The sequence below is a fragment of the Strix uralensis genome, chromosome 1 (genome assembly GCF_047716275.1).
Source record: "Strix uralensis isolate ZFMK-TIS-50842 chromosome 1, bStrUra1, whole genome shotgun sequence".
NCBI classification, from domain to species: Eukaryota; Metazoa; Chordata; class Aves; order Strigiformes; family Strigidae; genus Strix; species Strix uralensis.
The window spans coordinates 140,327,100-140,353,675 of record NC_133972.1 but is presented as its reverse complement, the minus strand read 5'-3'; the positions used below and the strand labels follow the sequence as shown (position 1 = coordinate 140,353,675).

The 26,576-nt window shown below is 38.2% G+C and overlaps 1 protein-coding gene across 2 annotated transcripts in view; it reads right to left on the bottom strand.

The window, feature by feature from the left end:
• Positions 1-25,321, bottom strand: part of CRISPLD1 (cysteine rich secretory protein LCCL domain containing 1) — a 45,152-nt gene extending 19,831 nt beyond the window's left edge. The window contains exons 1-6 of one of the 2 annotated variants that reach the window (XM_074883118.1): positions 25,074-25,321; positions 23,788-24,110; positions 2,847-2,965; positions 2,597-2,729; positions 997-1,112; positions 15-115 (exon numbers count right to left, since the gene is read on the bottom strand). In XM_074883118.1, the coding sequence (XP_074739219.1) occupies positions 15-115; positions 997-1,112; positions 2,597-2,729; positions 2,847-2,965; positions 23,788-24,045 (727 nt within the window). In that variant the 5' untranslated portion in view covers positions 24,046-24,110; positions 25,074-25,321. Of the gene's footprint in view, positions 1-14; positions 116-996; positions 1,113-2,596; positions 2,730-2,846; positions 2,966-23,787; positions 24,111-25,073 lie in introns of those variants that run through there. The other variant, XM_074883125.1, reaches the window with a different exon arrangement.
• Positions 25,322-26,576: the final 1,255 nt, after the last annotated feature.

Sequence of the window (26,576 nt, the reverse complement as noted above, 5' to 3'; positions counted from 1 at the left end):
GAAATAGTACATACCTCTGTAACAAAGATTTTCTCTACAACCTCCTCCAAAACTAGGAGGACATGCGGAACAAGGGCGGCCAGGTTTATAAGGAGCATGACCCCACCAGTTACCCCTTCACATTAAAAAAAAAAAAAAATTAGCAAAATATGCCTTATTAAATGAACATATTAACATTAAACAGCATTTAACATGTGGACAAATAAATGACGAAAACCAGCAGACACTTAGACCATAACATTGTTTCGGTATTCCCAAGTAACAAGTGATAAGATGAGAGAAAATGGCCTCAAGTTGTGCCAGGGGAGGTTTAGACTGGATATTAGGAAAAATTTCTTCACCGAAAGGGTTATCAAGCATTGGAACAGGCTGTCCAGGGAAGCAGTTGAGTCACCATTCCTAGAGGTATTTAAAAGACATGTAGATGTGGTGCTTAGGGCCATGGTTTAGTGGTGGACTTGGCACTGTTAGGTACACAGTTGGATTCGATGATCGTAAAGGTCTTTTCCAACCTAAATGATTCTATGATTCTATACCAAATGCACAGGAAGTCCATGAAGAAAAAAGTGAAGTACTGACATAAACTGCTGTAAAATCTTTTAAGATTGGCATAGCACTGTAAGACTAAATTCCTCAATTACATGAGAACAGGCTCTGCTCTCCTAAATGGAATATCCTATAGAATTTGATCTTAACCATGGGCTTCATGTTACACATTCCTTACAGCCACAATGGGGAGATACATTTATTTTTCAGATAAATATCACACTACCACAAAGATCTCTGATGTTGTATGCTAAAAAACAAGTCAGAAAACTGAAGCTCTAGAAAATCCCAAGAGTATTTGTGCAGCCAAAGGCTGCCTTTGGAACAATGCTCTACTTTGTAACAGTACAAAAAATAGTAAACTCAGACTGATTTCCTTTCAGATTATTTCTTGGATTATTATAAAGTATCTTTCCCCCTCAAGATATTTTTGGGTGTCAGCCTACTTACTTAGGAGAATAATTGCATACAAGATAGACTGCTTTTGGCCAAATCTGCCCCCAGATGTTCATGTTATGACACAAATTAATTGCACAACCAATTCTGCTACTTGTAGCCCAAACAACCTATGGAAAAGGAAAGAGAAAGACACGTGAAAACCAAAGATGATCAATGTAAAATAAAAATTGTCTCCAAACTTCAACATATAAAACTCAGATCACAAAAGTGATGTTATATTCCACTCTGTTATAAATGGGTTGAAGTGACCTAATTACAGGCCATTTGGTTATATCCTTACTAGAAATAAGAGATAGAAATATCCTTACTAGAATACTTGATACAGAAGTATACAGCTCTCATTTTATATAAATGGTCTTAGCATGTTTTTGAAAGTGTAGCAAAATATTTACAAAATATGATCTGAAGAACTAATTCTTGGAGTCACAATTAATAGATAGTCGTGAGTTAGAAGTTAGGTTCCTGTGCCCTGGAGTTCTCAGCACAACCTAAGGATGCAGAGGGGTTTAGATTGGTTAGACTGAGAGAACAGATACTTATCAGCAGTGAAAGGAAGAAACATAAATGATAAAACTATTCACAGAAAAACTCATACACCAGAAAGACTTAGGTCATGGATTTTAAATGAATATGCTTCAACGTCACTGCAGTCTAAGGTGGCTGTGTTCCTTTACTCATCTGTTGAAACAATTTTCATTGCAGATCTCAAAATAATCTGAAAATCAAAGTCTGGAACATCAAATTAGCTAAATATGATAGGTGCTAAATTTGTATTAATTCAAGATAAGCCAACTGTGCAGTTCCAGCAGGATTTAGGAGTTAAAGATAGGTACTGTGAAGAATTAGCACCATAAAGAACAATATATACGCATTGTAGATCTCACATGTAATGGGTGTGTTTTTACAGAAACAGTAAGTAAGAATATGGAGGTAATTCTGTCTTTAAATTAGATACAATTGTAAATTGTGTTAGTAAACAGAAAATACATGTTTAAAAATTAATCAGTTTGAAGTTTTCTGATGTTATATTGAAAATTACATGAGGATTTTAGTATAATCTGATTCACCAAAAACATGATTGGTTCCCCTCTGCAAAAATTCAGGCTAGGTATACAGATTTCAGAAATACCAAATAAAATAGTTCTTACACAATTTCAAAATCTTGCTGAAGTTAAAGCAACATGTTAAAAACTTGGTTTTTGATCTGAGGAATTCACCTGAGAAAACCTGCTGTTTCTTCAGCATCTTATAGAAAGGACTACCAGCATACCAGCACAGAGAATAGGTAACGCAAAGTGCACTGAGCAGTAACACTCAGTTTAACACTGCGGTTTGTGAGCTTCTTCCTTAAACCTGTTAAGGAAGTGCTATTTATGAGGATGAAACCTAAAGATTTGTGTGACAACCCTACTCTATGTCACCAATACCCAATGCTTGTAACTATGGAGTCTAATAACAACAAGCCCCTTTTGTGTTTTAGTGCTATGAGTATACTGCAAGATTAATATGTTCTATATGTCATACAGCAACCTAACTGGAGGTCTTGACCACTCTTTCCCATAGCTGACAAAAAACAAATCCACCTACATACCTGTGTGTAATGTGTACAAACAGGACCAGAGCATTTGTAAGGACAATATGGGTTGCATTCATGAGGATGGGGATACGTGAAATCTCTCACTTCATCATACCATGCTTGGACATGAAATGTTGGAGGTCTGTACCTATGAAAGCCAGTAGTAGTCTATTAGATCATTCACAAGTTGTAGCTTCTATCATTCTTCCTTTAAGCAAATTTGGTTAGATTTTAAAAAAAACCCACATATAGTATAAAACAGTACCTTCCCCAGTGGGCCCCCAAATTCTGTCCAATTGATGGAAGAAGGCTTGCAGGCCCATGCTCCCATAGACAGGTTTCAGCCCATGACTCTGCAGATCTCTCCAGTTCTGTGTCCCACGTCTGAAATTTGAGAGAAAAGAAAGGGACATCTTCTTAGAAATATTTTGTATCTCATACTTAAAAAAAAAAAAAAAAAAAAAAAGTCCATTTTTAAAGCTTCTGTTACCAGGGGACAGAAGACTGCAGAAAAAAGTGAGACTTGACAATTGTACACCCCATTTGTATTACGTAAGAAAAAAAATGTTTTCACCCAGAGAAAAAAAAATTAATCCCTTCATAGCATTCCCTTTAGAAAGCATGTGCGGCCATGCTCAGTGAATAAAGCACAAATATGAAACTGAAAGGCTTAGTTCAACTTTCCAAGCTAAATTAAGTGCATTTTCTGTCTTGTGAGATTTTTTAGTAATAGGCACTTTTCTTAGCCAAAAGGGTATTATCCAACACACTTTCAACATAAGGCTTTATTTCCTCTAAACCAATAGTTTATCTGAAATGAAAGTGATTTTCTCTCCCTCTTCTATAATCAGCTTTTGCTGAAATAATACACAGTGCAAACACAAAATACAAAAACTAGAGTAAGGTGTCATTCATTGATTTTATGGCGAGGTTGGCAAAAAAAGGAGGCATTCATGTTAGTAAGAGGCATATTTAGGGTAAGTTAAAGAAAAAGATTATGAATTACTGTTCATCACAATTGTTCATCCTTATTTTTTATTCTTTAAGGGACACAGAAAAATAGGCTTGCAGCTGAAAGGCAAATGCAAGTTTCTTTCTTTCAAAAGCATTCTAAAACCTACTCATCTTGAAGGAAATTATACCATACTGTGTATGCATAGCTTTTAGGTGCTAATCTGGGGTTTGCTCAAAGTGGTCCATCTTGTGCAAAGTATCCATACTGCTGCTTGACTCTTTAAATCTTCTGACAGTTCCAGAAATAATTTCCAAATACCTTACTCTCTGATGCCATTGCTCAGGCTAGGAAATGGAAATATTTCCAGGAAGGAAACACATTTCTTAATAAAACCTCAATTATTTCATCGTAAGTTCAGACTAAGTTTCTTAGAGTGAGACTGTGTTATCTAAGTAACAGTAATTCAGTATTTCCAAACCCAAATTCCCATGCAGACACTGGAGATCATGTCTACAAATTTTTGGCACAGATTAAAGGTAAAAAGCTATTTAATACAGCCAAAGAATACACAAATATAACAGACAAATTCCATGTGCTAGAATTTCTTTTTCTATTGATTTTGACATGCAGTTTTCACCTTATTAATCAGATTACTCATTAAAAACAAATATGTCCTTGGTTATGCAAGACCATAATTATGTAAAGACTTTAATATCAACTCAGTTTAATCCTAGGATCTCTGTTCTTGATTCTCCTCTTCAGAAGTCTCTAATGCATTAAATTCCATTTTGTCTGTTATTATTAATACCATCAGCAAGTTAGAAATTTGCAGGGTACATTCTGACTCCCAAAATGCAACATTTATTTTGACAGAATTAGTCTAATGGTACAATAATGACAGAATAAAGCTTTTAACCTACATATGGATACAAAACCTACTGAATTTAAGAAACAGTAGGAACTTTCACCCTACTGAGCCAGTATTTCAATGTCATAAGCTATAGCTTTCTTTACTCTCCATAAGAAAATATTCAAATCTTAAATTAGGTTTTACATGACAGTTTGCATAAATCGCTTCCTCTTCCCCTTCCTTGTCACACCATCATAAACAGTTCTTTCTATTGTACCCATTGTAGAAAACAAAGATCAACACAATTCTTACACACATATATTTTGTTCTTATAAATTGTAGTACAATTGCCTCATCATTCTACAATTCAATCATGAGACCGTAACATTTTAAAATAAAAGCCACTACAGTTGTCTTTGTTGCATATATTGTACAACATTAAGTCAGCTCAAAATCTTTTAATAGTAACTCTGAATATGAACAAGTCATAAAGTTAACATATTTCTCAAATAATTGCTGTTAAGAATGGCTTTACCAACCAGATTCTGAAATACAGATTTAGAGTAAATTAGACTTTCGCTAGACCAAAATGTGGGCACCTGCTCACTTTTAGAACTTTCCACGTCCAAAGCCAGATAAATCTCATAGCTCTCATGAACCTCAGAATGCCCCAATATATTCTCTTGTAAAGCATTCCCCCACATTTCTGACTCTTAAAACAGCACAGTTAAAGGAATAGTACTGTTGTAGTGTTTTTTTCTTCACAGAAGTTTCAAAATATTTTATGCAGCTATTTTAACTGAAATAATGATTTTTTTTTAAGATCAGAGCTATTCAGTCAATATTAGCTGCTTGAATCAATTCCTCAAGCTTGTGAAGTAGTTATCTTTAACAAAATTTTCTTTTAAAGAGTGATGATAGCTATGCATGACAGAGCCATCCAGAAGTCTGCAAGAATAGCTTTTTGATGAAAAACTTAAATTCATCGTTAATCATCCTGACAGATGAACACCCACACTCCAAAGTACTGTTGAGATTGGATATGGTCTTAAAAAAAATTCCTTCTTCTTTAAATGTTTCTCTGCCTTCATCCACGGTATAAAATATTGTTTTTACTCCCCCCTGCTTGCCTAGCCAGAGATAAGCACACTTCTCAATTTCTAGGCCACAACCTTAGCTGCAGCAAAGAAATAATCTTCATGGCTGTGCAGAAGGGATGCAGTAAAGCTCTTTGCAGGAAGCATAGCACAGAAGACAGTATCAGCAATGAGGAGCTTGGGGTGTAGGGATACTTTTGCCCATTGCACAGTCATTCCTGACTCCAGAAAAGGTGGGTGTACGAGCCAGGGAGCCAACTCCACTCCCTTTAAGAATGGGTTTATGTGTGCGAGATTATCTCAGGTAGGAATCAGTACAATTAATTAAGGAAAAAAGGTCCTATCTTAAGGCTCATCATGAGGATTACCTCACCCTATTTCTTTTTATGTTATAGAGATTACATCTGTCCCATTGGTGCTTTCCAGGGTTACTACTGTTTACTTACAGTACTTATTACTGTTTATGGTGAAGTGAGACTCATCACAGTGCACTTTCCTTGGAGCAGCTTCATTTATGATTCTGCTCTGGAATCCTCTAAGACTGTGGTACCATCAGTCTTCCTTGGTTACTGCCCTTCCATGTCAATCATAATGATAGGTCTAATGGCAGAAACTCCATAGAGTCATCAGTTTATGACACATGTGAAAGAGGAACAGGAAGGAATGAAGTAACAGGGATGGTAGAGCTCAACTAATAACGATTTTTGGCAGTTTTAATTGAAAGCCAATAAATATAATTCTCCAATAGAGGATTAAAACCAAATTTGTTTTAACTGAAATTTTTTAATTTTCCTTTCTCTAGTCTGAATTTAAAAGTATTCTAGCTAGCACTAACAGGTTAGACAATTGTCATTTATTAGTGTGTCAAAAAAATAAGAAATCTTTAAAATGTACTAAGAAAGTCATTATTTAGCCTAATGAGACACATGTTTTAATTAGCACGGTAAATTTTTATATATAAATATTTTTGCATCATTTATTCATTTATCAACTGTTCTCTAAAACCAGCTTTAGCAATCTAATCTTCATAACACTAGAGAAAGAATATGATTTTTCAAACTTGAGTAATTCGTACTTCAGTACCTTTGTAAAATGAGGTACTATCTCATGGGAATTTCTCATATATCAGAATTTAAATACAACCATTAAAAGACAGGTATCTTTTTATAAAAAATACACTACAAAATTTCGCAGCATACATTTCATACAATCTAATTTTAAGTTTAATCACTAAAATTCTGATGAAAAGTGGTGAATGGTGAAAGTTTTATGACAAAAACAATCAGAAATCCTAAAGTAAATAGTTGCTGCTATGTAAGGGTTGAATTCACCCAATCATACTGCGTAACCCAGACACACGATAGGCTGATCAATCAACAGATAACCGCAACTTCAACATGTTGTGAGACATGTATCAGATATCAAAAAACCTGCATATATATGTATTTTGGGTTTGCAGCAAATGATGTGACATGTCTTGCTTTTCTGCCCAGTGCATGTACCACACAATGAAGTCACTTCAGAACAGTCAGCTGTTCAGGAAATTATCTCTATGTGCCATAGAAGAAAGGACTCATTCATTTGTTCCTCAACCTTTAACATCTAAACCCCTTATTTTTAAAGCCATATATAAAAAGTACCTGGCATGGATATCATGCACATATACCTAACATAGTTTGTTGTCAGAAAACGCTGCCTATTATCCTGTCAGACAATGTTTAGTTTGATCCAGGGTTTTTTTGGATGAGAAGAGGTCATGAAAAAATATCAACCTACAGTACAACTTCACATTGCTGCTTCTTCATCAAGACTATGTTTGAGTTCAAATGTGCTCAAATATACAATGACTATTGTTGCTAATGGAGACAGTTATTTCAAAGCTACTTCAGGTATCTCAGTGCCAAATTGCAGTCCACAGTATGGAGGTACTCGTAGATCATTAGGATATAGCTTAATTTCTTCTTCATTTCAATTATTTAAGTATTGTTTTGGAGTGTGATGGAGTATCAAAAGCATTACATATTCAGATGTAAAAAATCTGTCAAGCGTAAATGGCACATAGGAAACAATCTCTTTAATTGCAGTATTTATCATCCAACTGTCTCATAAAATAGGAGATCCAACTTTCCTTCCTAAATCAATTATTCTAATGGAAGCTATATGAAGAAAATTATGTATGTTAATTCTAAGGGTTAAAGACTATTCAAGTATTTTCATACCAACCCAGTCAGATTAGCTCTAAATATAAGGCATTTCATTGTATTTGTTCTGTGGTTGCTCAGTAAGCAGGCTAAATGAAACAAACATGTAAAATAATCTGTGTAAGCATATAAAACCTACCTCCTTACTGGAATAGGAGTTTTATTCCTGTTCTTAATACCATTCCCTTGTTTCACTTACAGGATAGCAAGCTTTTAGCTTCAAACAATGAGAGCATCTCCATATACAAAGAAAGATATACACGTATGTTTTCATGCTTCATTTCATAAAATTCAAAAGGCTTTTGTTCTCCTAGTGTTCCCTTCCTCCTCAAAGCAATGAAGAAAAAAGATGAAGGCAGGAAAGCAGATGTATAAGGAAAGGTTTCCAAAAACACATAAAAATGTCCATTCAGAGCAATTTACTCAATGAAGAGCTTCAAACAAATATAGAACTCATTAGCGAATCTTTAAATGCCAAGGTGCTTGGCATTTAAAAAAAAAGCCAGAATAAAAATGGAAGAATATGAAGAGTCACAGGAACATAGGTATTTTACATCCTACCAGAAGCAGGCATTTCTCATATTTTAACCACAATGTCATCAGTGATATTAAAATCTGGCTACTGAAATATATACTGAGCTGACATAGTTCTGATGCTTTAAACCTAATTCAAAAAGTTCTTCCACAACATTCATCATCATCAGCTGGTATTTTACATATTTAAACTAAGAACACTTCTAAAACAACTGATACTGAAAAAGTTTAAAAGAAATCTCTGCATAACTATAGACAAGGATCCTTTTGCTTGATGAAGGCTGAATAAGCCCTTCAAACACCATTACACTTAAAAATACAGGAAGTTGTTTCTTTTCATAGAAAGGGTGACTTTGGAAATGTAGGTGTGTGTGGCACCTGATTCCTCATCCGCAAGTTCCCTCATTCATTCTCTGACACGACCAGGTTTCAATGACTTAGCACTATCAAATTTCTTTGGTAAACACAGGGTACTGATGGGAGCACAGGAAGATGGAATTGCAACTAGGCAGATGATTCCCAGGTCTGACAAGCATTTGGTACTACATGCAAGGTAACTCAACCTGTTTATCAAGAAAAAGTATTGCTCACATTTGGAAAACTACATGCGGTCTACCTTTTGGATAAGGGATCATCATCAGGGTTGGCTTTCTACATTGAGATAGAGATAGACACTGAATGTATCATCACCTAGTCAGCAACACAAATCTACTTGAAGCCATTCCTTTTGTTTCACACAGCTGTTAGAGTAGCAACAAGTGTAAAAGGAGTTGCTAGCACATCTTAAATTGAAAAGTGTCCTTCTACTTTCCAAATCTTGCATTGTTTTACTTCCAAGAGATCACTCAGTGATGCTATTTAGAAAGACCAAAAGATGTTACCTAGAAATGGGAAGACACAGTGCTACTGCAGAGATGGGAGAAACTAAAGAGGTTTTCTGCCCTCTCGTCCATCAGTACTCATGATGTTAAAGTGCTTGTATCTACCAAGTTATGTACCTCTCTTTCCCTCCCTCTCATGTAGAGCAAGTCCGCATCTGCACCTGGCTTCAGAAATGCACACTGTACTTTTCTGCTTTGGACATAAGGGAAGACAAATTTTCAAGATGGCCTTTGGTTCAGTATTTTCTAACTTTCTGCATACATAAATAATTGTGCACCAAAGCTACAGGAAACAATGAGTGACCACCCTTTGAAATTTGAAATTTAAGTTTGTGAAAACTTGATCCCATTATCTTACCTCTTTTCTATATTATACTTAGGCATTGAATCCCTCCTAATTTCGGCTTTCACATATAACTGTATGTAACAAATTAAATTCTTTACAGCTACAGTCTGCAGGCTTTATCTTAAAGGTCATGTACAAGGCTTTTACAAGTCATGCACTAGTTTTACAAGTTTATGGACCCAGCCATAACTAGAAAGACAGTATTCTCTTATATTCCAGTCTGTATCTGATGTTTCACCTCTTTTTCTTAGATTTTTCTCCAAATCTGCTTTCAGGATGGACTATATAATTTAAAAAAATACTATTTTAATTAAGCTACAGATGATGCTATCACAAGTCTACATTTGCTTTGTGAGCATACAGGTATACATGTTCTGATTCAGCTAATTTAGACATCTGGTACATTAAACAGTGCTAACAGTGAAAGGGGTTTGGGTACTGTTATGTTGATAGCCATTGGCTGGATTGTTGAGTACACATATACTCCTGAAGACAAGTGACTTTGGACATCTAGGTTCTTATGAAGGCAAAAATGACGTCCCTCCCTCCCCTATTATTGCCTACTGGCCTAGTTCCAAGTGATGAACAGATTCATTAACCCAAACCTTCCTCTATAGAAACAGATCATGTTTTCATTATTCTAACGATTTTCATTTTTTTGGTGGCATTCACAAGAGCTTGTCTGTCTTTGTCAAATAAAATGAAAAACTGAAATATTGGGCAGAGATTACTGAAAGGTAGGGTAGTGATGTTGATCCTAACTTTAGAGATGCTCATTGTGCTTCAGTTTTTGATACAAAAATTTCCAAATTCAGAAGGAGAGGATCAAAAAGCAAAAAAACAGGCATAGGTAATATTGAGTTTACTGATACTCAAGATCAACATCCTGCAAGGCAGACTTCCTCAAGCAAGTGCTTATACAATATTTAATCAAGATACTATCTTGATTAAGCTTTTAACCTTGCCAAAAGTACTCTTCCTAAAATCCCTAGGTCATGCAAACACAACTGAGTTCTCAAGTAATACTCCTCTCTGTGACAATCTTTTCTTTTCATGAAACATGTACATATCTTTCTCTGTAGCCACCCAAGAAGACTTGTCTTTCTCTGTAGAAAGTTACCGGCATAACCACTTCCCTTTTACTCTTGCATCCTCCTGTGTGACAGAAACGGTCTACATGAATTTTTTATGTACCATTGCCGTGAAGCATGTTCCTCCCATGGTATAATTTATCCACACACAAAAACCCTTAGTTCAAAGCTCAGTACTGCTCTAGACTTGATTTAATCATCTACTCTGAATAGTGTACCACTGGCAAGTTGGCATGGTCTAGCTCAGATGCTTCTGCTGTCCAAAACAATATACACACAGAGTAAAACTGCTATTTCAAACTTTTATTTGAGGCACTATATACAGCAGGAGCATTAGTTAAACTTCCAGCCCCTGCAAGAATCTACTTTACAGTAAGAGAAGAAAACATTTAGCTCTACATACTTCAGCCTTATAGTCTCAGTAGGGTTGTATACTTGATCTAAGTGTCTTCCTGTTTCAGCTCTGGAAAACAACTTGCATATCATCTGAGTATCATGATTATTTATGCTATTTCTCCTGCATTTCTTAGAGTTCACACAGATCTACTACTAAAACATTCCCTTTCATGAAGCCAGCAGTCAGGAAACAACGCTAATCTTTTACACTGGGTTGCAATACCACCATAACTGAACTCAAAGTGGATTAGTTTTTTTTTAAATTTAGATCAGGAATGTGCTTTTGGAATTAAAGTCCTGATCACTCCCACTTACTGCATATCACAGGGTACTCCTGGCGTACAAATTGGATCCTTTCCAGACAAATGCCAGGATTTGTGCTCCAGGAGTGCATCTAACACTTTGCAGTTGTTTATGGGTATTCAGTCCTCATAGATTAGACCTAGTTTAAAGTAAAAACCCCTGAAATGCAGACAGCATGAATGTCAGGTCCTCAGCACCAATTCTTTTGCTCTACAAACCTGCTCCTATTGCACCACATTTGCCAACACAGGCATTGCCTTCATCAGTATCCTGTTAAAACCTAGTGCACCATCAAAGACATTCACACAGATATGGCACTATCAGCTTTTTACAAATGTTGCACATAAACTAGACTAGTTGAAGCTAAAACTCCAGTGGCAGATTAAATGGAACGGTAGTAGGAGTTACTGACTCCAGTTGCCAACTCTTCTTCTACCCTAGAAGGTTACAAGTTTTGCAGCAGGGATGTTGCATGTAATATGGATCTGAATACTTCTGGTTTACAGTATATCACATTAAAATAAACCACAACTAATACCAGTTTAACTTTACAGACTGGACTACAAATTGTGGTATTTAACCTCTGTCAACATAGGACTCAAGTAGTGTGTAGATGGAAACCAGTGTTCTGCTTATGGAAGAGCTGATGTTTCAGTGAGGATACCACAGCTTAAATTACAATTCATCAACAGCCAAACTAATCACATGGGGTGGGACTAACATCCCCTGAATTTAAACAGCCTCAAAGTAGATACCTACATCTGAGCTAATTATCTAAATTACCTCTGCAGTTACATAGACAAATAAGCATCTATAGAGGGAGATAATTTTAGGTACCCACCTTTAATTGAGATAAACTGTGTGTTGCAAATTCTCATTTTTCTCTACTAATTATAAAGGAGACTGGCTCAAATGCAGACATCCACACCACAGACTTCAAATGCTCGGTGAGATGAATCCCACCATTTGTGTTGTGTGAGTGTTAAATCAAGAGTACATTCTCACCCAAGGCAGACCAGCACAAGTGAGTTCACCAATTATACCAACCAATACTGCAACAGAACTGGCAAGCCCAGTAGTTCAAAAAGTGTTTTCCAGTAAAATAAATAAAAAAAAAAATAGAGCGATAAAATTTTAATTGGAGAGACTTTCACATACATAGGAAGGCAGAAAAAAATCATATGGAATGGGACTATATGGAAAGGAAAAAAGAGCTAAAATTTAAGCTCAGTAAAGATGGAAAAGTAAGTACAGTGGGCACCACTGAAAGTAAACATTTACCATGGCATAGTATAAATACCTCATTGCTGTATACATTCTAAATATAGGGAGAGAGTGGTAAAGTAAATACCACAGTACAGTATGGGTATTTATTTACTTTTTAATAGAATCCACTGTATTCTTTAAGACTAATGACACTGAGAAGGAAAAAAAGGAAAGATGAAATGTAGAATGAGAAATGCCATGAGCAAATAAGCCAGAAATACAGTGAAGAACTAGAAACCAGCTGCATGGCACCAGCACAGAATGACAGAAAGGTACAGCTGAAAATAACTTCAAGTGACTGATCTCGCATGTAGGCTATCTAGCCTCTTCCACTGAGCCAGAATCAAATATATGCATATTATCCACATTTTTTAAGTTAAAACTAATAACAGTAGTTTCAGAATAATATTTATGGTCATTTTCTTCGGGAGTTTTATGCCTGTAAGCGTAAAGAGGATTTCCTTGGTATGCAACCTAAACCTCCTGCCCCGCAATGCTAGCTGATGTTATTATTGCCAAGAAAAAAGAAATCACGCTTTCCTGTAACAACCTTTATTTATTTCCCACATTAAACAAATTCAGCTGCTTCATTCTTTCTATCTTCCTCATAAATCATACATTCTGTATTTACAGTAAGTGCCATTAATCTCTTTTATTCTCTGTATATCGGCTAGACCATTCTTTAAAAATTATCAAAACTGGACATTGCATTTCAGACAAGGTCTCCCCAGTTTCACACAGGGAAGTCTCCTTTGAAAGACTGCTTGCCTCATATTATTTTTTAATCCATTGCAACTCCTCCATCTTTTTATTGCAGTGTTACCTCTACATTTTATTCCTTGTATTTTACCTGTTTGATTTCTTCCTTATTCCATACCTTGCAGCTAAATATCATCATGTTGATTCCAGGCCATTACTTCCACTTGTCAAATTCTTCTAATTTTGATTGTGTTCTCTAAAACAACCCCAACTTCTGCCCATGTTAATGTATTCTGCAGTTCTCAAGTATATTCGTTGCCCACACAAGTCATAACCTAAGTGCTTAACCATAAAGGGGCTGGCTCCAACAGTGTCAACACCTTCAATCCTTTGCCAGTTTAAAAGGGAGCTTCTGTCAATTTTCTTTCACAAAAATATTGGGGTGGAGAGTGTCAAGAACTTTCCAGAGTCAAAAATATGACACCTACTACTTCCCTCTGATACACTATGCTGGTTAATTACTGGGTCACAAAAAAAGTAAAATAGATTGGTTTGACATGATCTCTTCTTGATGAACAGACATTGGCAGTTTTCAATGGCTTGGCTTTCAGTTACACTTAGGTGAGGCATTTTCATCCATACCAAGGCTGCTGAAGGAAGTCCATGGAAACTAATGATAATTAGCACATCTGAAAAGTCAATAACTTGCACGCAACTGAGATGATTATCTTCAGTCATTTGAGTTTGAAAAAAATGTGGTCTCTGTACTAGCCCGAGGTCCCTTACAGTATACAGCAGTGACCACAAGTGTACTGAAACACAACTCTCCCTGAAAATACAAAACCAACCATACTAACTAGTCCTGATATATTCTTTAAGCACAAAAAAAGAGGATAGCTGAAATTGTTAAACTTTCCACTACCAAGAAAAGTTAGGCACCCATTTTCCATTGGAGAACTACTACCTGACTAGAAACAAAATGGTAAGGACCTCACATGCTACCATGTGGTAGACTGGAGTTTATAGAGCTTAAACTGGGCAAAGATCCCTGAATAGACCTTGAGGTTTCAGCTACTCTTTTGGAAAAGGGTAAAAAGCAGGAAAACTGTGGCTTTTGCCTGGAAACAGGAAAGCAGTATGAGGCCAAAAATATTGTTCCTGAACACTGAATAAATTGCACCAATATTTAGAAGTATCTCCCTATTACAGTTTCATGTGTTTGAGCTTTTTGTGTTCAAAAAGTAAAACCAGGAATAGGAACCAGCAGACATGACTAATCACATTTAATTCTGTGTGTACTCTAAGCACATTAAAAAAAACTTGCTGGAATATTCAGCTTTCCAAGGTGTTCTGAAACAGTACGTTTACTTTGCTACTTTTTAAAAGCAGTACATAAAGACTTTCTATTCGAACATAACTAAAAATCATCTATTCACCTCTATATGCTGACATGAATGGAAGAGAAGCAACAGTGTAAAGGCTGATCTTGATTTTTGCATTTTGTCCATTGTCCAAGTATGAATTACACACATTCATTACAAATAATATTCATAAATATTTATAGCTAATCACAAATTGACTAGAGCACAGGTCCATACCTCAAATCCTAGTAGTGATTACCACCATAAATTAGCTGTAACTGATTGCTTTCATACAGAAATTTTAAAGATGCTACAGAATTTCCTGGACTTAGAACAGGAATTAGCCACAGTATCTCATGTATGTGCCACAGTGAATGAATTTAAAAGATGACCACTGTGATCTGACATAAGTGAATTGAACTTGCTGCCAGAAAGCACCCATTGATCATATATGACTTGGCACTAATGTTAGAAATATGTTTACATAGAATCTAAAAAAAAGAGTTGGAAAATGTATTGAAGGAGTTCTTGACCACTTGGAGATCCAACAGGGAATTCAGGGCAAATATACTGTGATATGTATCAGGCAGGCAAAATTCTGGATTTAATGAACAGCCTCATTTCAAGGAACTGTTATCTTCCTTCATAAAAAAGTAAAAATTGTCCTTCTCTATAGGGACAGAAGATAAGTCTACTTAATGACTCATGCTTTTCTAATTATGCCAAATCTAAGGTTGAGGAGTGTATTTATAGATAATAGGATAAATTCATATCTAGCATTTCAATGAAATTATGTTAAGAAATATTTTTTTCTCAATTAAAAAAAAATATCTTAAATTAAAGAAGATTCCCAGGCCAGGCTACATGGAGTTATTATAAATCTCATTGATTCTTTCTGTGTTCAGTTTGTATTTTGTATTTAAGTTCCAATTCTGCTACTACTAATTAATTTTTATCTTTTTTTTTAATATGGAGGATGAAGAAGTTCTCTGACAGAAAAATAAAAGATGAACAGTGTCTGTCTTATTAATTATTTTATTTTGGGAAGGCTCCCTTAAACTTTGAGACAGTGAGCCTTTCTGCTACTTTCCACTTTCAGTTTCTTTACTTGGAGTTGCTTAGTTGTTGTTGGCATTACATCAATAAAAGTCATACCGTGGACTTATCCACTTGCTTTCTTGGCCACTTCACATTGCATAATCCTTTGCTAAAAGTGCCAGAGAGAACGAGAGGGTAAGTCAACGTCACTGTGTTCTTTGATGCAGTGTCAGTAGCCTTTGAGCACAGGCAAATGAGCTGAGGCACTTCCACCAATCTTTGAAGTAGAGCAGAAAAGTGGAAAACCAGAGGGAAAGCAGGCAGGTTCAATCTGAAAAAAGCTGCTCTGTTCTTGGCACCTAAAGTGCTCTCCAGCCACAAACCAAAGTCCTCTGCTCAAAAGGAATTGGAATTGTTTTTAACTAAGCATCCCTGAAGAGTTTTGGCAAAACGGGCACGATAGATACACTAAACAAGAGACATGAAAAAGTTTTGTCAGAAAGGTCTAGGAAATTTAACGGGACACTTCTATTCAGCACAGAAAAAATCACCGAAATGTGCAAGTCCACAAAGAGGCCTTCCTTTATGTTTCTTAATGCTGTTTCAATTCTCCTCAAGTATACTATAGACAAAAAAAATCTCAGCTGGGAGCTGACTGATACACAAAAGAGAAACTGCCACATCCAGACTTATGCAGCTCATAGGATCTAAAAACATCTCAAAATAGCCAAAAATTTGTTTCAATCCCTACTCACTCACTATGATGACACAAACAATGTTTTACTATTACCCATGCAAGGGTTCTATCTGCTAGTGGGTTCATATGATCTGAAGTCCAATGATTTAAATACAGCAGGAATTTGCCTGGGGAAAAATTAAGAAAAATCTAAATGAGAAATATTTACAGTCATTCTTAATTTTCTTCTTCTGAAGTCTTCATGAAGTTACTGAAATGGAGAGGCAAACCTTCACACCTCCCAAAATATAAGGCCCCACAGATGTCGAGGCAGTCATGGTTTTGAAAGGAATTGCATGGTATCATCAGCACTTTCAACACATCACTATCCAGGTTTTCAAACTAAGACCTTCAGAGGTATTATACCAAGACAAAGTAAGAATAAATATTCTTTTTTTCCCCTGTGAACAAAATATGGATCCAATACTGCTGCCAGATACACATCCATAATTGTCCCTAAGAACCACGCAGCTATAAATATATTATTCTAACACAAACTTTTTAAAAAAAGTACTTCTAGAAGATTTTATTTTCTTCACAAGGTTTGCAAAATAAAACTTTACAGAAGCAAGGCGCAGGCTTTTCAATGACATCCCTAGAATTTATCAGCAGGATCTGGCCAAAAGAAGACTAAAAATAATTACGTAAGTAAAGACTTCCTTGCCGTAGAGGACACTGATGTTCTCCAATTACAGTAATTACAAAGTGCAGTGTGTGGCTAGGTGCCAAGAAATACCAGGTTGAAATGCATTGCTATCTATCAAGCTGGGAACCTAAACACTCTTCAGTACAGCAAAGGCACCTGCATGGAATGAGGATCTCACATGAGCTAACTGACTTACTCATTTGTTTGGGAAAATATGTATGAAATCAAGGAATGAATACTAAAGAATGGTTTAAAATAGAATGCATTATAAATTCATTAATCAAAATTGCTTTTGTAAATTTTATCCTTGGTAGGTCCTTTTATTTTGCAGAGTACAACTGTTTGGAATATAAAAGACCTAACAACTTCCACTATCCAAATAATAATGACTATTTTTAAAGTGTTGAACACGATAACAATGAAAAAATCTCAGTTTTCATTAATATGTTCAGATTTATTAAGGTGCAATGTTGCAAATAAAATTATTGGGTGAAAATAGTTTTTGCAAATTCAGTCCATGATACAGAAATAATGCTTACAAAAAAAAGATCAAGAGGTTAGGAAGTTGTAGGGTTATGGTGCCTAAAACAAGTTTTTCAAGTTTTATTAATACTTTACAATCTAGTAAGTATTTACTAATAGTGTACTAAAACCTTTTCTAACTGAGTAACATATAATAAGGCCTTCCACATCAATCCACAACAAACCAATTTACTGATTTGGTCACAGTCTTTTGCATGATACTTATTTAAGGGTGGGATTGATGGCAGAAGAATGCATAAGATTGTCTAAAGTCAAACCGCCAAACAGCAATTTTAACCACAGAAAGAATGTATTGCCTTATATATTCCAAGATTACTACATATATTGACAAGTATATGACAAAACACAATGGTTCCCACTTTTTTCTTAAAGGTTAGGTCTTTGCCAAGGGAGGCTGGGCAGGCACAGACAGCTGCAGCACAGTAGAGGAATAGGCAGGGACACCAGAGACGCTGCAGAGCAGCAGAGCCACAACAGCACACTGCTCTGGTCACACTGACTACTGCTAGCAGCAGGTGGCTTCAGTTTTCAGTACTAGCTCAGATATCTGTTCCATACAGATGTATCCCAAGCGTGTACACAGTGTGACAGCCACACTGGAGTCAATGGCCCAGGGTGGGAAATGTTGAAAGCATGATATTTTATACAATGCTCTGATAAGCATTGTTCAGGTGCTTTGGAAGGGCAGCAGGGAAACATCATCCCTCTCTGCTCTCTGTCCAGTGCTGTTAAATTCTTGTGTGAACCAAAATGAAAAGGTTCTTTACTCCTTTATTTACTAGGAAACAACTGTGTACAGCATATGGCAGGATAAACATATGTACAGCATGCATCTGTCATACGTTTTCAGAACAAACTGTTCATCACAGCTTCAAGATTTTTTTTTTTTCCCTCTTGAAGTCATAATGTTGACAGTTCAAAAACTCTCTCAGCGTTGAAGGAAAAGGTCTAGGAAAGAATGATCTAACATGCAGTCATAAGGTCATATAAGGCCACTGCAGAGGGGTTAACTGAACTTGCTGGACCGCTGTTCCCTACAGAGGAGCTTATGCAGATTCTCACACCAGAATCCTTCTATATGGAGAAAGAGACAGAAAGCAGGAGGATCCGTATCAGACTTAAGAAACATTAGATGAAACTATTAACAGTATCAAATTGCCAGGACCAGACAGTATCCTTCAAGAATCTGGAAGAACTTGATCATTAAACTTCTGAATCACTGTGGTACACCTCTCTTAAAATGGCCTCATTACCACAGTAACAACAAAAAAGCACGTGGATGTTACATTAAAAAAGATTCCAGTAGATTAAAAACTGACTTCCACTGGGATGATTTCATAGGACAAGTTAAAAAACATATTAAATATATCAAAAATATTAATTCCTCCCATACATTTTAGACTTTGAAGGTGTCAACATGTGGAAAAGGGTTAAGTGCAGTTAAACTCTCTACAAAGTTCCTAAGTTTTTTATAAATTAATAAATGAAAAAAATTAAGCTATCATGAGATAAAGAAAAAAGTGATAAGAGACAGAAAAGAGATTTAAAAATATGAAATTGTTTTTCAAATTCCCTGCAAGACATGTCCGTGATCCTCTGCTATATACCTTCTTCACAATAGCCCAAGAAAAGGGAATGTAAGATGGTATTAACTACTTAAGGTATTTAAAAACAAGATAGGAAAATAAAAGATAGAGATGGGAGGCTCACTAATACTAAGTGACTGGAAGACAAAATGATAGATACCATTCAATGTGAACACATGCAAAATAATGAGGACATTGCTGGAGATTACAGCCAACTATACATACACTGTAGGGTAGTAAATGACATCTCAGCACATTGGAAAGATCTTGGAGTCATTGTAAATAGATCTATGAAAATGTTGGCTTTAGTTTAGCGACAGTCAAAAAGTAAAAGAATGTAAAAATTTTTAGGAAGTGAAAAAAAATAAAAAAGAAATACAACTCTATCAATTTGCAGTATGCCATAACCATCAACAGTGATAGAAGTTTTCAAGTAAGAGGAGTAGAACTCTTCAGCTGAAAAAGATGTGACCACTGAGGAAATTTTTATTTCTCATCACAAAGAAAAAAAAAAGGCATCAAATAAAAGAACACGTTTAAAGCAAAAGAAGTACTTTTTCACACAATGTATAATTAAATTTATAGAGCTCTGCAACTTGATGCCATGGATTCAAAGAATATAAATGGACTCAAAAGCATTCAGATTCATAAAAGAAAATTCCATCTAAGACTATTGGACACAAAAAGTGCATCAGCAGATTTAGGAAGTCCCTAAGCTGCTCTTGCTGGAAGCTGGGGGATTTCACTGCGGAAATTTCTCTGTTCACATGCTCTATTCTTATCCTCTTACCCTAGGAATCCATTACTGCTCACCACCAGAGCCACAGTACTTGGGAAGATGAACTTTCCATCTGGTAAGTTCAGCCAGACAACCATGAGAATGTTCTGTTCATTAGACATATCTACTGCAGCTAATAACTTTAGGTCTCTGAACTATGATAGCTCGCTACCCATCTTCTTTTTCAAGGCATAAGGAGGAGAATGTACAGCTGTACAGAAAATCAGTAATTCAACTGTTTTGTTTTCCTTTTTTTTTTTTTTAACCAAATCAAGGTCTTATATGCTGGAGACCATCCTCAAAAGCTTTTCCCCCCTGCACAACTTAAGCCAAAATGTGGCATTAGCACTGCAGTGCTCTCAAAGGTAAGGCTAGGCTTTGCAATTGAGGCATAGAACCAATAGTTCCTACTCAAAGTGTGGTTGTTCATCCCTCCCATTCCTTAGCTATGCATTCCCTTTTTATCAGCACTGGTACCCTACCTGATTCAGCCATGTAGGGACCCAGTTTCATGACTCAGACTGAAAAGAAATTAAAAATTAAATTAAAAAAATAAAATCTGATTCTTTCAGTACTTGGATGAGACTCATCATCAACTCAGATACATGCCAGTGGCAGGAGCAGGACAGAGGCATTTCAGCCAGAGCCGCTTGTTAGGTTAGCTTAGTTGTTCCACACTAACAGTGCAATGAGAGCATGCAGCCTTCATATACCTCCTCCCAGCTCCAGGGACTTCGGAGATCTTAAACTTCTCAACTATATAACAGACTTCTAGAGAGACAGGTGTACCAGTGAGGCACCTGGACCTTGATCACCTCCAGTTGGATTCTGTAAGACATAAAACTTCCCTTCCACAAGCAGAGCTACTTCTATTTACAAGGATAGGTTTTGCTAGTACAAGGAGCAACAGCGACATGACTGTGCCCATAGCAGAAAATTTTTTTGCCAGCATGTCTATACTAATAAAGCACCCCAAAAGTAGACAAAAGTATTTCAGCTGTACTGATCTAGCTCACTAAACATCAGGCAAACATTTAGAGGGATTGTTTCTCTACTCTGGAGCACTGGAACTCACCTTTGGTAAGACCCAAAGCATCACATTGCAAGGATTTTTTTTTTAGTGGTATGGGTCTATCTGCTGAAACTTTTTTAAAATTAAATATCCCCATTTATCCCCATCCTTTACTTTACAAAAACCAGCCAAGTACAGTTTTAATGCTATCAATATTTGGGTGTTTGAACTTTCTGTCATTCACAAAACTGATCCAGAGGCCGCACACCCTTGGCAAACCAGATCTGAAAGTTCTTATGTCTTTATCTGGAAAAGTGGAACTTGTCCATACTACTATCAATATGCATCTAGAAAAATAAAGTGACTATAAAGCATCAAAACAGGCATTTGTTTTAATTATGGACAAAAAACTAGCAGCAACAGCTATACAGCTATATTCATCAGAAGTTATGAAATGATAGAACGCAGTTTGCCTCTGTAATTTATTTCTTGCATATATGCATTATGATAATGACCAGATATTAGCTTTTCCAAAGGAATCTCTTTGAACAAAACAATCATGCTTCTTTAACAACCTACCATTTATTGCTCCTTCTTTGCTGCTGTGGCTCCACACCACATTTACAACTTTGTACTCAAATTTTGCTCTTACTAAACAAGAAAACAGCCCCGATTCCTTTATGACACCTCATATAGAAAAGGTGGACAATCACACAATCACAAACTGTATCATAAAAATATATGTGCAAACAATCAAAAATCTCATCCCTTCCTCCTTCTGCTCAAGCAGCTGACGGTTCCCCCCCCGCTGTCTCCTAAACCATCCTCTCTTGGTTCCCAGTACTCCCACCTGCTTCCTCCAGGTGGAATTTCCCTTGCCACTCACTCCCAGGCTTACTCTTTTTAAATAGCCTCTTAGCAAATTTCTGTGCTCTTAACCTCCGCTCCCAATTTTTTTCTGCCCAGAGAGTCATAGTTCTTCCCCTAGATAGCCACATCTTTTCATCAAATTCTCTTTCCCTCCATACCACTGACTTCTCAACACCTTCTTGACCCAATTCACAGCCTCTCTCCATGCCCTTCTCACGGGTCCCTGTCCCTTGAACATGTATCCATCCTTTTCACCAGACTCTTTACACAGACCCTTTGCATTCACAAATCCCAAAATGTTGCCCATCCCAATCCTCAATTCCATTGGATGTTATGCCATAATTGAATCTCACTCTCTTGAAAGATGCTGTCGTGTTCTGAATAACAGGGTGTAAGAATATCTCCTCAACATTAAAATTGGGTAATCTCTTTCCCATGCTACTTGTACTCTGGGTGAGAGGTCATTGGGGAACACAGAAAAAAATAACAACAAAACCAGAAAAGCTTTTTCCAGATGTAGACCTAACACAAAGTCTAGGCCAAAGTGTGTGCAGTGCAGGAGGAATCTTTGAAGAATACAGCTGTCAAAAATCTAACTCCAATGAGTACATTCAAATTCTTTTCAAGATATATAACACAGGCAAACGTAGAATGGCATTAGGAATGGAAAAAGGCATATAACTAAAAATCAAAGCTACCCTTCCATAGAATCTCAGGAAAACGTTCTGCAGTATTTTAACATGGGAAAACAACAGTGTCTTCCCTATTCTCATCTTCCAAAAAGGCTGAACAGCTTTTTCTTAAGTTTTCCAGAACCTGAGTTATTTGGAACAAAAAGGTAACCTATATTATAAACAGAAGACAAAGTTTAAGGATATGTGCAGGCAGTTGTAACTGAAAGGGTTAAAAGGGTTTCAGCTATTATCATCCCTTTGACTCGAGATGAAATGTGGCACCTAATTGTCTGATGGCTCTTAGACTAATGTAGTAAAACTCACATATGTAAACTTAAACCACTTTTATTGGTGGTTTAAGCAAGCATGGTTTCTCCAGGACACATATATGCTCAGTTCAATCATATCCCCAAGCTGAAAGACATCACTCCAAGCTGGGAAAGATCCCTAGATTCTGAAATGTGTTAATACATTCCTCTGTCACAGCCTTGTAATGAAAAGTGTCAGGAAACCTGTGTAATATTTGGTATAAACAACCCAACCTATAGTAATGCTATTTCTGTGGTGCCTGATAAACAAGTAATACACAGTGTGGACACAGGAAACAGATTTGAGCTTTTCTGCAGAAACAAGAATACAGAAGAAAAGTTACCCATTCTTTTTAGACCTCTGGACTTCTAAAAAGCTCTAATGCCCTGATTTGATCTAATTAGCAAGGAGAGATAGTTTGCCTTGAACTATGGCATAAAATCAAAGTTCGAAAACATGGGAGAATTAAGTCTACTAATAACAAACAAAATATAGAGGCTTCTTAAAGGAAAAATACAGACAGAAATTATGTATTACATTATTAATCTGTTAAACACAGAAACATACAGGACTCCAGTCCAGGAACACATGCCAACTTAAATAGAAGACTTTCTTGTCACAGGAGCCTCATTTTGCTCAGAAATTCCATCCAACCTAGAAGCATGGGAGAGAATCCATGTTATTTTGAAACTTCATAGTTCAGTACTCTTAGATGGTAACTTCTTAGGCCACAATCAACTGTTTTGAGTAATACAATTTTGGAAATTGGCCTCTAACACTGAGGAATTGCCACTTAAATTCAGGAGAGCTATGAGAGATTAAATCCATTAGCATCAGTAGAACATGACACTTGATCCACAGAGAGGCATTTTTATCTCACAGTTCACCCCTGTACAAAAAAAAAAAAAGACAAACGACTAACAAGTGCTTTAAATGAGAAAACAAGCAAAGACTGAAAGTATGCTGTTTTATAAAGTGACAGTAACTATTCTAAGAACATTTCTTTCTGCACGTTGCTATCAGTTTTTCCTTACCATATATTCCATATTGGAAGCTGGTGGATACACCTGACCCCGTAATTTATTATGAAGATCCAAGATACTTTGCATATCACTGTCTGTGATAGCCCTTTTCCCTCTCTGCTTGGCGATCCACCACTCACCATCTTCATCCATGTACTTTTCCAAAAGTTCCTCTAAGAGCGTGGCATTGGGAAGAACCATTGCAGAAACTGCTTGAGCTATGAATAGCAAGGTAGTTACTCTGAGCCATTCCTGTACTACATACTTCATGATGAATGATCTCAAAATGCTCAGGAGTTAGCTCCAAGACAAAGTCTTTCTTCCAGGTCTGTTGGCTGTAAATGCATAAGAGAGAGTGATGTAATTTGGAGGCTGAAGTACTGGCCTGTATGAACTTACTAAGCAACAAAAACTGTGGTCTGTATAGTTTGCCACTGTTGTTTTAGCGGGAGAAACCAGGATGCTGTTAGGTTTTTTTTTTTACTCTAATAGGTATATACTGTTGATTTGGGAAGAGAGCTTATCTTCAGCCTTATGACCTTCAGTTTGTTGAAGTGGTTTTGTATAGTGCCCTGGCATGTGCATTTCACTGCCTGCATGCAAGAAAGCATGCTTTTCATATCTACTTAAAAGGAGCCAGACATCAGTGAAGATTAGACTGTAGATAAGGTCTTCCAGTAGTGGAATTCAAGAACAAAAAAAGTTAAAAGACGTGCATTCCTTGCCAAAATGTGAACCGAAAAACAATAAAGCAGCTATGAAATAGCCTCTCCTGGTGCATTTCAAAATGTGACTTCGATTAAGGTTTTTGTTTTATGATTTCCAAAAACCTAGTAAAACTTGGACAAGTCAACTTGGACAAGAAAATGGGGGGAGACGGGGTGATTCTCTTCACCAAACAAAGGAAAGCACAGATAACTCTCAGAGCAAGTAGCTCCACTTCCAAGAACACAGTATTCCAATACCGCCTGTTAGGTGGACTGAGTGCTTTAGGTAGGAAAGCCACGGTCACTCCCTCACCCCGGGTGGTGAATCCCGCCATACCTACCGCGCCGGACCCCGCCGCGGGGAGGAAACAAAAAGAGGCGGAGGGAGCAGAACCGGGCTCTCCCCGGCACGCCGCCACTGCCCACCGCCGGCGGCCCGGTCCCGGTCCCGCTCCCCGTGGGGCACCCGGCCCCGAGGAGCCGCTCCCCAGCCGGGGCGTCCCGCGGCCGCCGGGGCCTGGCTGCCGCCGCTCCCCGCCCCCCGGAGGATGCTGCGGAGAGCCTCCGGGCGCCCCCCACCAACGCCCTTACCCCTCCGGCGGCGGCTGCCTCCTCTCCCCGCAGCCAGCTTCGCTCCGCCGCCCTCCTCCTCGCCAGGCCCGCGTCGGGGCCGCGGCCGGGACCGGGGGGGCGCAGGCACGGCCTCGCCCCGCTCGCTGCGGCGGGCAGCCGCGGTGGATGCGGACGTGTCCAGCAGCGGAGCCGCGGCGAGGGGCCACCGCCGAGCCAGCCGCCGCCGCCGCTGCCACCTCCCCCGCCGGCCTCCGGGTCGCCGCCGCCCCGAGCAGCTCCGCGCTTCTCCTCCCGGCTCCCGCCCCGCCGGGCATTTATCGCGGGCGGCGGTGACGCGCGGCGGCCACCCCTCCCCGGCACCCCGCGGGGCGGGACGCGCCGCGCTCCGGGCACCGCGCCCGCCCCCGGCCCCGGCCCAGCCCCCGCGCCCGCAGCGCCCGTCCTCGCCCGGGCGGGCGCGGGAAGGGCCGGGGGCGGCGGAGCCCGCAGCAGCTCCCCGGGCGGTGCCTCGAGTCCCGCGGGCAGCAAGGGTTGGCCCGGACCTCCCTCAGGCTCCGGCCAGCTGCTGGCCCCGGTCCGGCAAAAGCCATCGCCCGGAAAATGTCGAGGGGGGCCCCGTCCCCTGCCGCCTCCACCCGCTGGGAGCTGGCAGGAGGATGCTCAGCCGGCCTGTGCCCGCTGAGACACGGCGGAGAGAAAAAGCGGGGTGTTCACACAGGGACTCCGCAAAAGTCCAGAGCGTGTGAATATGGCCGGGGGTTTCAGAACAGGAATTTGATTGTGGATTCAGACCGGCCGCGGGACGAAGTAGAATTCAAAAGCTTGTAGCCTCTTATTTCTGTTTCCGGCAAGACTAGGCATCAGATAGGTACTTTTTCGTTGTACTTTTATCAAAGCCTTCTAGCCCGAATATTCTATGCAGGCCGATCGGGACAATGCTTCATTTATTTAGTATAATTTTGTACATTTTCCTAACAGCAGGATTGACCAGCTTCCAGTCTTCACAGGACTGCTGTACCAGCTTGCAAAGCTTTTCTGTGTTTTCATATTCAGAAACTGAGAGGCTGAGGTTAAAATTCATCGGAATCCAGCTGGCTTCCAACCGGCTGCATAAATGCTTCCAAATTTCATGGACCCAAGAGAAACAATGCTGTGCAAGTAACACACTGGTTCTTATTGTACTCGCTCAATTTTAGTTATAATCTCCCTAAAAGACTTTGAAACTAACCTGTCTTGCAGGATGCTATAGGTAGTCGGTCACTTACGCACTGCCATATGCAACAATTGTAATGCTGTATATTCGTTGATCTTTCTGACTTTTTCTTTGCAATGCTGGCGAGTGGACTTCTGCACCCAAGTATCAGGCACTAAACTTTTTTCCTAGCAAAACTGTGTGAGGTAAAATGCTACTGTGCAGCTGGATACACAATCTAGATGCAAGTTTTTTCAGGGTTTATACACCAGGATGCCTTAACATCTGTCATTTATGATATGAAGAATGAGCCTTACTTATACTCTGGT